The sequence below is a fragment of the Aotus nancymaae genome, unplaced genomic scaffold, assembly GCF_030222135.1.
Source record: "Aotus nancymaae isolate 86718 unplaced genomic scaffold, 86718_ANA_hifiasm-v0.15.2.pri h1tg000059l, whole genome shotgun sequence".
Taxonomy (NCBI): Eukaryota; Metazoa; Chordata; class Mammalia; order Primates; family Aotidae; genus Aotus; species Aotus nancymaae.
The window spans coordinates 50,135,855-50,147,968 of NW_026988473.1; the positions used below are offsets into that span (position 1 = coordinate 50,135,855).

At 41.9% G+C, this 12,114-nt stretch overlaps 1 protein-coding gene across 4 annotated transcripts in view; it reads left to right on the forward strand.

Annotated features, from left to right (window-relative positions):
- The window catches only part of SBF2 (SET binding factor 2), a 472,399-nt gene that overhangs the window by 434,284 nt on the left and 26,001 nt on the right, over positions 1-12,114 (forward strand). For 3 of the 4 annotated variants that reach the window (XR_010338354.1, XM_012456679.3, XM_012456680.3), the window contains 3 exons: positions 2,059-2,235; positions 7,097-7,198; positions 7,921-8,106. Coding sequence is in view for 3 of the 4 variants with exons in the window: in XM_012456679.3 (XP_012312102.1) it covers positions 2,059-2,235; positions 7,097-7,198; positions 7,921-8,106 (465 nt within the window). In the remaining variant the exon portion in view is untranslated. The remainder of the gene's footprint in view (positions 1-2,058; positions 2,236-7,096; positions 7,199-7,920; positions 8,107-12,114) is intronic. The other variant, XM_012456682.3, reaches the window with a different exon arrangement.

Genomic DNA, 12,114 nt, shown 5'->3' on the forward strand with positions numbered 1-12,114 from the left:
GCCTGGACTGCTGCAACCACTTAGTCACCAACCTTTAGGGTAGAGGGTATAAAACTGCTGGGTAATGCTTAATTTTTAAATCTGCATATGTATCTTCTGATACAGTAGATAATTTTATATCTAGAAAGTAGAACACTTTTCAACAGCAATCCAGGGTTGCTGCTACCAGTGTCTTTTCCAGAGCACAGACTTTCCATGCTTCCACACACCACTTACTCATGATACGAATCACTCTCCAAGGTTTAGCTCCTGAATATTCACCTCTGCCATTCTCTTTGCACATCATTTCTCAGATTAGCCGTGTGACCATACATATTGGAGTAAGAAAGACTTGAGATGCAGACTTTTTCCTTCCCTCTCTGCCTTCAGCCCTTTTTTCTTTCCGTCCTTCCTCAAGTGTGTGTGTGTGTGTGTGTGTGTGTGTGTATTTTTTTGTTGTTGTTGAGACAGGGTCTCACTCTGTCACCAGGTTGGAGCGCAGTGGCACTATCTCAGCTTACTACAACCTCCAACTCCCGGGTTCAAGCGATTCTCCTGCCTTGGCCCTCCAAGTAGTTGGGACTACAGGCACATGCCACCACACCCAGCTAATTTTTTTTTTGTATTTTTAGTGAAGAAGGGGTTTCACCACATTGGCCAGGATGGTCTCGATCTGTTGACCTCATGATCTGCCTGCCTCAGCCTCCCAAACAGCTGGGATGACAGGGGTGAGCCACAATGCCTGGCCAAGTATTATTTTTAAAAATGTAATCCCACCATTCTGGCACAATAGTTGTTAGCAATTTTATATATTCCATTCAGGTTTTATCTTTCATTCAGTTTTGTGTGTAGAATATGGCTCTTTATCTGTCTGATATATGCCACATTCTAGCTAGCACAGTGCTGTCAATTTACAATTCCACACCTTTTCCTCCCAACAAAGAAGCATAAAGGAAAGCCAATAAATTCCAGTGACTTATTCTGAAAATATTTTTGAATTTGGCTTTCTTTATCTAGGTAAATCACATACTTGAATACTTTATTCGTAGGAACAAATTCCTTACAGTCTAATGGAGGGTCTCAATACTTTGGTTGGTAACTCCTGGTTTGTAAGATAGGCATACCTAGCTCATGTATAGCTGGGAAATAGGAGTCTATTTTCCAGAGAAGTAAACTGTGTTTTGTCTATTACAAGTTTTTAAAAATAATAGAGAGGAACTCATGTATATTGCTAGGTTCTTTATCTTAAGCCTTAACATCGTGTTTGCATGTCATGTCAGATAGTAGTCTTCATAACTATGTTAGTCACTATTCATCCCATATTGTTGGTTGTTTAGGTTTCTTTATCTTCTGTATATAAAATTAGTCACAATTCTAAGCATATAGTTTTTGTTTTTTTTTTTAATTGAGATACCATTCCCTGGGGTTTTTTTCCTATTACATTATTTCCTTAGAGTAGCTTCCTTAAAATGGAATTATTAAGACAAAGGAAAAATTGTAAAATACACATAACAAGATTTATCGTCTTAACCATTTGTAAGTGTATGACTCAGTATTATCAAGTACATTCGCGTTGCAGTGCAGCCAATCTCCAGAAAGCAGTTTTGCTTTTAGAAAAGCAGATGGTCCCAAGAGTAATTTGGGCAAAATGAAAAGAAAGTGGAAAGATTTTGAGAATATTAATTCATTCTTTGGCATGAAAAGTTAGAGGACTTTTAAATCTTCTTCAGAGCTAGGCAACCAGATTATTAAAATGAAATATACCAGTAGGCCATCATATAGCATTCTTTAATTATAATGCAACACTCATACCCACACAAAATGAATTAAATATGGATTAAAGATGTAAATGAAAAAGTACTCAAATAAATATAGGTTGATACACATGTCATATTAAGTGAAAAAATATCCCAAAGATAGAAATGAACAAAACCTTTCATGGTTTTTTTTTACAAACTTATTGGCAGCCTCTGCAGCTGTTTGGCCCCACCTAACTATTTCAATGCACTGCCCCATTGAAAACATCACTGTTTTACCTATAGTACTTCATCTCCTAATTCTCTGAATCTTCACCCACAGAACTTCAAGGTAGAATTTGCTTTAAATTGTGAGTTTGTTCCTGTTGAATTTCATGAAATCCGACAAGTGAAAGCCAGTTTTAAGAAGCTGATGAGGGCTTGTATCCCAAGCACCATCCCGACTGACTCAGAAGTGACCTTCTTGAAAGCGCTAGGAGATTCTGAGTGGTTCCCACAGGTAATGCGTGCAACTGCTTCTTTATCTCAAAGAAACAGAGGCCAAGCAGATATACAGAACTGTATTTGAGAAAAAAATCCTTTGTTCCCCCACTACCCAACATTCTCCTCCTTTATCGTGTGCCATCTGTAAAGGCCTTTCAGTTTCAGGAAGTCATCTGGTATAGGAGAGGAGGGAGCAGGAATCTTTTTTTTTTTTTCTGCTTTCCCATCTGACTTTATTTCACTTTTTTTTTCTCTATAAAACTCCTCCATAATTTCACAATTTAACAAAAAGTTTAAAATCCAGGAAAGAAACGATCCTGTAACTCGTTACAAACACGATTCTCCTTATTCCTTTTATCCAGGAGTTGGTCTTGGACCGATGAGTGTCCTAGTTCCTAGTGAGACACGTTCTTTGTAAAAACCCTTGTGGACAAGAAAGGTATTCGATACCATTTGCTTTCCGGCGTCGGTTTACATTTTTGTTCAGGAGAGAGCGAAACACAGAGATTTGCACTGGGGGCGGGAGGCTTAACTCGAGACACGTGGCAATTACAAAGTGCCGGGCCCCTTCCTATGGAAGTGTCCCAGAGCCCTCGTGGACCCAGCCGCCGGGCAGCTGGGGTGAGGTGGGAGAGCAGCTGGGGACTGCTATCGGGGCCCATGCTGCCCAGCACGTCCATCGGGTGGTCATGGAGCCAGCCCTGGGCCCAGAGCAGCTCTGGAGGACAGCGTGAGACCTTCTGGCCAGAGGAGGTAACAGAACTGAGTTGGTGCTTCCGGAGGCCTTGGAAACGGCAGGAAGGGCCAGACGCCACCACCCAGAGCAGGTGGGGGAGCCTGGCCCTCCTCCGGCTGAGCGGAAGGCTGCTCGAGTCGCTGTGTGGATCCTGGGGGACTCTTGCGAAGGAGAAAGGCCAGCACCCTTGGACTGCGGTTCCTGTCCGTGACCCCTGGCGGCCTCCGTGGGTAGAGCACCCAGCAGCACCGGCCCAGGTCAGCCCGCCTCAGGCCAGTTCCTTCGGTCCAATGTCTTAGAGAGTTTCCAGAAAAGAAAGGAAGTGCCCCGCGCTGGAGTATTGTTGGCCGACCTGGGAAGGGGAGAGGAGGCGCAGGGGCCTGCCCTCTTCCTGATACCTGAAGGCAGTGAGGCTGGGAGAGAAACAGAGCAAGTGGAGAGGAGTCCCAGAGGCTTCCTCGGAATGTTCTCGGGCCTTTCCCCGAGAGTTCTGGGGAATTTCCCCAGGGCAGCTGGCATTGGGGTCAGCCTTGGAGGCAGGAGTCCCCACAAAGGAGTGTTCAGGATCTGCTGACAGAATCAGAGCAGGGACAAGATTCAGGACCTCAGGAAGAGATAGATGGAGCCCCCATGTCTGAGCTCATAGACTCGGGAGGAGGAGATGTCTAGATGAGTTTGAGGGGGGCGAGCCACCTCGAGGCCCTGAGCCCTCTTTTCCTCAGAACTTGGTCAGGGCACAAGGACTTGAAAGGACTTGAAAGTCAGGGAGTTGGTGGGACTGCAGGCGCCTCGAGTCAAGGTCTGGGACACAGAGGCTAACCAGACAGACATCCAGTCCCTGGGACCCCAGCCGAGGTGGGCTGGCTCCACAGGAGCATCCTGGCCCTGGAAGAGTGGGCCTGAAGGGAGGACTGGCTTGGCCCCTGGAGAATCTCAGGCATACCAGGAGTGGGTGTGCAGCACAGCACCGGCATGAATTGTGACGGTGGAGGCGGGAGCAGTAATCTTGATCACTGGGTTTTTGTCTCTGTGTAATTGAAAGTTTGGTGTCTGTAGGACACTATTTTAGATGGAAATTTTTTATGTTCAGTAGATTTAGTCAGCATGTATTTACAGGGCTCTTGCCTAGTTGTCAATACAGTAAGGATACAGGGCAGATGGCAATTTCTGCATGACTCGAAGAGCTCTCACCTTTCATTTGTCTGCCTGTTCAAGGTCTGTAGATTTTAGATCCACCCCCAAACCAGCCACCAAAGGCACACTGGATGCCCCCAAACCTACCTAAGGCTTGAGAAAAATGTCTGTCTTTCAGTTCATTCAACCTTGGGGTATTCTTAATTGAACTTTTATTGAGAAATTAGAGGGCCTTGTCTTTAGGCCCCTTTATTTCTTATGTTACCCAGGCTGGTCTTGAACTCCTGGCCTCAAGTGATCCTCCCACCTTGACCTCCCAAAGTGCTACATGAGCTGCCACGCCTGGCCCCCATAATTTCTTACCACCTTGCAGAAATTTCCAGTCCCCTGCCTCCATCTACTTCTAATCCTGCCTCTCTGGAGGAGGAAAAGGGGTGGTTTCCCACAGTACATTGGACTAAAAGGCAAAAAAAAAAAAAAAGGAAATGATGTCAGTACCCAGGTCAGTGACTATTCTCAAGATACTTAAACCAAAGAGAAATGCTGCCACACACACAATTGGCTATAAATGTATCATGCCGTGTTCATTATTATTAAGGCAATTTAGGGTGCTTTGCATACCCATGGAAGGAACTGATCAATACTCCTTTCTGTCCCTAGGCTATGAGCCCCAACTCCAAACGGACCCCACCACCCAACTTACCCATCCATGTTTCTGATACATTCTGTGCTCTGCTTTTTGCTAGAAAGTGGACCTGTACCAAAAGTTAGGGACTAAAGACAGTGGAAAATAATTGCCCACTTAGGATATTGACATTTTAAAAGTTAACTCTTACAGCAAATTCTTTTTTCAAGTTTTATTTTGGGTTCAGGGGTACATATATAGGTTCGTTATATAGGTAAATTGCATGTCTTGGGAGTTTGGTGTACAGATTATTTCATCACCGAGGTAATAAGCATAGTACCTGATAGGCAGTTTTTTTATCCTCACCCTCCTCTCACCTCCAACCTTAAGTACACCCCACGTGTCTCTTCCCTTCTTTGTGTCCATGTGTACTCAATGTTTAGCTCCCACTTATAAGTGAGAACATGCAGTATTTGGTTTTCCGTTCCTGTGTTAGTTTGCTTCAGCTGTGTTACTGCAGAGGACATGAGCTTATTCTTTTTATGGCTATGTAGTATTCCATGGTGTATATGTACCATATTTTCTTTATCCAGTCTACCATTGATGGGCATATAGGTGACTCCATGTCTTTGCTATTGTGAATAGTGCTACACTGAACATATGTGTGCATGTGTCTTTATGGTAGAACAATTTATATTCCTTTGGGTATATACTTAGCAATGGGATTGCTAGGTCAAATGGGCCAACCACTTTCCACAGTGGCTGAACTAATTTACATTCCCATTAGCCTTGTTATAAGTGTTCCCTTTTCTCCACAGGCTCGCTGGCATCTTATTATTTTTTGACTTTTTAATAATAGACATTTCTTAGAACAAATTCTGAGCCCAGGAGAATTCAGGCCTGGTGATAGCTATGTTGTAGAAACAGTTGTGTGAGGAGCTTCTTATTACTGAGTAGGACATTTGCCTTATTCCCGTGTTTAAAGTAGCCTCACTTTAAGATACGGTTTTTTTTCATTTTTGTTCTTGTTCTGAGTTGGATTCAAATTGCAAATTATGTCTGATGATAATTAAAATATTTTTAAAAACTAGAATGTTATACATTTGGTTTTAAAATATATATGCTTTGTTTCCTGTGATCCATGTTAGAGGAAGTAAAAAATAAATAAATAAAAAATAAAATCTATATGCTGTTCTCATACCTTGTTTATTAAGGACTTTGAGCCAACTTATATAGCTTTAAAAATTTAGCACAAATATAAAAGTTTTCTTCTCATTTAGTACACAGTACAGACAAATAAGACTATCTTTTTTATTTTTATTTTTACTTTTTTTTTTTTTTTGAGACAGGGTCTTGCTCTGTTACCCAGGCTAGAGTGCAATGGCACAATCATGGCTTACCGTAGCCTCAATCTCCCAGGTTCAATCCTCCCACCTCAGCCTCCTGAGTAGCTGGGACTACAGGCACGTGCCGCCATGTCTGGCTGATTTTTTTATGTTTTGTAGAGATGCGGTTTTACCATGTTGCCCAGGTGGTCTCGAACTCCTGGGTTCAAGCAGTCCTCCTGCCTCAGCCTCCCAAAGTGCTGGGATTACAGGTGTTGAGCCACCACGCCCACCAGGAGTATCTTTTTTTAACATGTAATTCACTTACCATGAAATTTATCCTTATGATAAAAGCGTACAACCCAGTGCTTTCTGGTATATCCACAATGTTGTGTAACTATCACCACTATCTAATTCCCAAAAAATTAGGAGTATCTGAAAGAGAACTTACTGTATCATGGAAAAACAAATTTTAAATCCAATAAAATTCATGTGAATTTTCTTCCTTTGTTGGGAAATCCACATAGAAGCTCTATCTTTTGTACTCTATGGAATTATAGCTCACCTACTTTTGAGGGAATCATGTAAGGTCATTTTATTTCATTATGTATTACTAGAATGTATTGTTTTAAAATGTGTCTACTTTTTTAAAGTATCATTTTGTTGTTTTATTGAGATGGGGTCTCACTATGTTGCCCAGGCTGGTTTTGAACGCCTAACCTCAAATGACCTGCCCGCCTTGGCCTCCCAAAGTGCTGGGATTATGGGCATGAGTCACTATACCCAGATAAAAGTGTCATTGTTTAATCTTGATATGGAAGAACTTTTAAGTATTTATGTTTTTTCCTTTAATTTTTTTCTTTCCTTTTTTTTTTTTTCCATGAAGTGGCTTTAAAAGAACTTATAAGTATTTGGTTTTGCAGTACCCATGGAAGGAACTGGTTCTTTTGTCCAAGCGTTTTATCCCTAACTTGTTTGATTATCCGGGGTTGAAAGCAACTCTGACTTGTGTACTCAGAAAGTGCTTGGTCTAACTGTGTTCTTTACTATCTCTTAGCTTCACAGGATAATGCAGCTGGCTGTGGTTGTATCAGAAGTACTTGAGAATGGTTCCTCAGTTTTGGTCTGTTTGGAGGAAGGCTGGGACATCACTGCACAAGTAAATTATTAGACATATTTTTGAATAGTTCATTTTATATTTCTATTTGGTTGCTTCTAAATTCTTCAGATGAATCTTTTGTATAATGACTAATAATGTTTATGGACAGAGAAAGTCCTGTGTTTAACATCACCTGGTATCCATCAGAAAACTCTGTACCATGAGCTCTCAGCCCCTACACAGCCTGGAGCTCTGGCTCCGGGCATCAAGCTCTTCCATCCACAGATGTACCCTGCAGGCTTGCAGATGGAGCCCTTGACTAGCAGTGTAAGGCATGGACCAACCTTCCTGGGTTTTGTCAGTCCATCCCCTGGCTCTCTATAAGCCCCACCTTAAGTCACTCCAGAGTGAAAAGAAAATGTGTGAGTTCAGGCTACGTTAAGACATTAATCTGCATCTGCCAAAAAGTAGAATCAATTTGAACTGATCCCCTGACCTCTGATTAACTTAGGAAAAGGTTGCCGTCAGCAAACCGGCCAGTTAAGGATTAAAGTCTTAATTCTCTGAACGTAAACTTGCAGCCATAACGAATTTGAGTTTTAGTTTTTACTGGAAAGTTTACAGAATTCATTTTATTGGCCATCCTGGAATGGTTAGTGAACAAATTTGCTGTCCAGGTAACTTTGTGATTTAGCTAGCATCAGAAGGAAGTGCTTTTATCTTAGTAATAGGACTTTTTCAGAACTAAAATTAATGACAGATCCATCCTGCTTGTGCCCTAGGTGACATCCCTGGTTCAGTTACTCAGTGATCCCTTTTATAGGACACTTGAAGGCTTCCGGATGTTGGTTGAAAAAGAGTGGCTCTCTTTTGGTCACAAATTCAGTCAGCGGAGCAGCTTGACCCTCAACTGTCAGGGGAGCGGTTTTGCTCCAGTATTCTTACAGTTCTTAGACTGTGTACACCAGGTAAGTAGAGAAAGACTGAGTTGACTTGATGTGAAGGAAAGAATAACTAGCATTGATGGAGCATTGCGATGGTATGCCAGGTACCTTCCTGTCAGAATTCTGATTAACTCAGCCATAGGACATGCTGAAATCTTAGCAGTAGACTCCTAGGAATGGAAAAGAAAAAAAACTGGTTGATTTCTGAAACTGGAACAGCTAAGCTGGCTATTGGGCATGCCCCAAGTAAAGTAGCCAGCGCTCTAAATTACCGTCTTCAAAGAAGAGGAGCAAACTTGGGCTTATTACCTAAGAACAAAATCTCTAGGTATTGGGGGTCCTGAAATCCAGCACATGGTCTGCCCAGTTTGGGAGGACCCTAGCTTGTGCCTGGGAACGTAAGAGGTAAAGTCTAACCCCTGGAGAAATAATCAGGGTCCAGTCAGACAGGCGTATAGGCTTGAGAACACTGGTCATTTCTACCACATTGAGAAAATGTGTTACATATACACCATGGAATACTATGCAGCCATAAAAAAGAATGAAATCATGTCTTTTGCAATGACATGTATGTAGCTGGAGGCAATTATCCTAAGCAAATTAATGAAGAAGCAGAAAACCAAATACTTCATATTCTCACTTATAAGTGGGAGCTCAAGTATATCCATTAAAATGCATTGAGAGTGGGGGAGATGGGAGTGTTCCAGACTCCCTCCTGCCTTCATCCCAGGCACATCAGATACAGACCTCTGGATGGGGCCTTGGTCAGGATTGGGTTTGAGAATTGGATGGCACTGAGCTTGCAAGTTGAAGACAGAATTGACCTAGGAAAAGCAGGCCTATTTCCAGCTTTGTTTCATTTGACCGCAATCCCAGGGTTGGATGAATGGGTTCTGGCATGTCAAACATATTTGTGGGAATGGTGAGCCTCGTTGAAACACACTGGCCTCTAATACCGATTGGAAAGAAAGGTAGAACTATGTTTTCAGGAACCAGAGATGAAACTAGGTCTTCTGATGATGACACCGAGTTAGTATGTGGTTATGTTTTGTTTTTATTCTAGTAATCACTTCATCAGCTTTCTAAATCACTACATAATTTTTGTAAATAACAGCTTTGTTGAACTATGTATCATACTGTTCTCCTATTTAAAGTGTTCAGTAGTTTTGAATCTATTCACAAAGTTGTGTAACAATTACCACAGTCAACTTTAGAGCATCTTATCACTCCAGAAAGAAACTCCATACTCATGAGCAGTGACTTCCCAACCTTCCACCCCACACACAGGAGGCTATGTTTTTTTTTTTTGTTTTTTTTAAAGATGGGGTTTCACCATGATGGCCAGGCTGGTCTTGAACTCCTGACCTCAGGTGATCCATCCACCTTGGCCTCCCAAATGCTAGTATTACAGGCGTGAGCCACCGCGCCCAGCCTGAGGCTATGTTTTTTACTGCTCTAATTTACTTATTAATGAAAAGACCTATTGAAGAATTTTTTTTTTTTTTTGGAGACGGAGTTTCGCTCTTGTTACCCAGGCGGGAGTGCAATGGCGCGATCTCGGCTCACCGCAACCTCCGCCTCCTGGGTTCAGGCAATTCTCCTGCCTCAGCCTCCTGAGTAGCTGGGATTACAGGCACGCGCCGCCATGCCCAGCTAATTTTTTGTATTTTTAGTAGAGACGGGGTTTCACCATGTTGACCAGGATGGTCTCGATCTCTTGACCTCGTGATCCACCCACCTCGGCCTCCCAAAGTGCTGGGATTATAGGCGTGAGCCACTGCGCCCGGCTGTATTGAAGAATTTTAATTGATCTGTCCCAGCAGCAACTGGAGTTGCTGGTCACAAGGTTAAGTGTGTACCTTTAAACTCTTTGCAGCAAATAGTATACTATGGTTTTCTCTTTGAATATTGGCCCTTTTATTCATACTCCTTTTGGCAAATAGATGAGGGAGAAGTTTGGAGACCATTGTCTCTGAAACAGAAAGCTTACCTGAGTCCAAAGGAGAGGAGCAAGCATCTCTTCTCACTTCTAGGCAGGTAAAAGCATATGAGTTCCTCATGAAAGCACTTCTTATCATGCTTATCTTTTTATTATGCTTACCAAATGGACGGGGCTATTTCCTGCCTCCATATACCAACCACCATTATTAACAATAATGACTAATATGTGTTGACTGCTTACTATGTGCTAGGCACTGTTCTGAGCACTATACATGTTATTTTAGTTCATAATTATTTGAATCTTTTGCTAACCCTCACCCTCCCACTTCATTTATATTTCTAATGAGTCATGTATAGACTTTTTTGATAGCATCTATAACACTAAGATATATTGATTTGTATGTAACTATTGCCCTCTACTTAGTCTGAGAATTCCTGGGAACAGGGACTATGTCATACTATTCTTCATATCCCTAGTATCTAACACAATTACAGTTTCAGTCCCTGGAATATAATAGACAATATATAGATAATATCAATGAATAAGAATTTGAAAGACCACAAGTCTTGTTCATGCTCATCCTTCATCAAGACCATCTAGAATATCCTATGTAGAACTGCTGGCATAATCTTCCAAAAGCTCAGATGCGATGCTGTTATTCCCCTCCACAGAAGTCTTCAAGGCAAACAAACAAAAACCTTCAATGGCTCCACATCTCATAAAGAATTACCCTTCCACATATCCAATTTGAATACAAGTGGGGGAAACCAAAATGTCCTACAACAGGTGAATGGCTACACAAACTGGGATACATCCATACTGTGGTCTACTACTCAACAATGAAAAGGAATTAATTACTGGCACATGCAACAACTTAAAGGGATCTCAAGGACATTATATTGAATGAGAAAGAAAAGCAATCTCAAAGGGTCCAATTGGGTATGATTCCATGTATGTAATTTTTTTTTTTTTGAGACAGAGTCTCACTCTCTCCCCTCGGTTGGAGTGTAGTGGTATCATCTCAGCTCACTACAGCCTCCACCTCCCAGGCTCACACGATCCTCTCACCTTGGCCTCCCGAGTAACTGGGACCACAGGTGCACACTACCACACCTGGTTAATTTTTTGTATTTTTGGTAGAGGCAGGGTTTCACCATGTTGTCCAGGATAGTCTCAAACTCCTGAGCTCAGGCAATCCATCTGCCTCAGCCTCCCAAGGTGCTGGGATTACAGGCGTGAGCCACTGTGCCCAGCTAATATTTTCAAAATGACAAGATCATAAATTATTGGTTGCCAGATTCAAGATGGTGGGGAAGAAGAAAATAAGTGCAGCTGTAAAGGGGTAGCATGAAAAACAGATGTCCATCAACAATGAAGAGATTAACAAATTTCTGGTATATTAATTCAGTGGAATACCACCCAGCACACAAAGGGAATGAAATATTAATATTATAACAACATGACCGATCTTGTGATCATTATGTTCAGTGAAAGAAGCCAGGCAGAAAAGACTATCTACTACATAAGTTTATCTATATGACATTCTAAAAAGGGCAAAACCACAGTGACTGAAAGCAAATCTGTGATTGCCTAGGACCAGTGACCAAGGGAGGGGATCAGTCATCATGCAAAGGGCATAAGCAAACTTTTCAGCATCAGGAAACTGTTCTGTATCATGATTGTGGTGATGGTTACACAACTGTAACTAAGACTAAAACTAAAAAACTGTATACTTAAAGTAGGGAAATTTTATTATATTTAAATTATACTTCAATAAATCTGGAGGAAAAAAATAACAGTCTTTAATTAGTAAGTCCAACATCTCAGTAAACTAGAGTTCCAGAAAAAGAAAACAGCAGCTACCTTGTTTCTATGAAGAAGAATGTGTCTGTCTGGGGCCCAGAAGGTGCTTGTAGGTCTGGCTGCCTGCTTTCTGGAAGCAGGGCAGGAAGTAGGTCCACGGAAATCCCAGTTCAGTATGCAGACTTTGTTTTCTCCATGCCGTTTTCAGTGTCTCTCAAGTCTCATCACTAACCCAGTTGTGCCTGGTGTTCCCAAGTCTAGAGCTTATCAGGTTTGTTTTGCTTTTT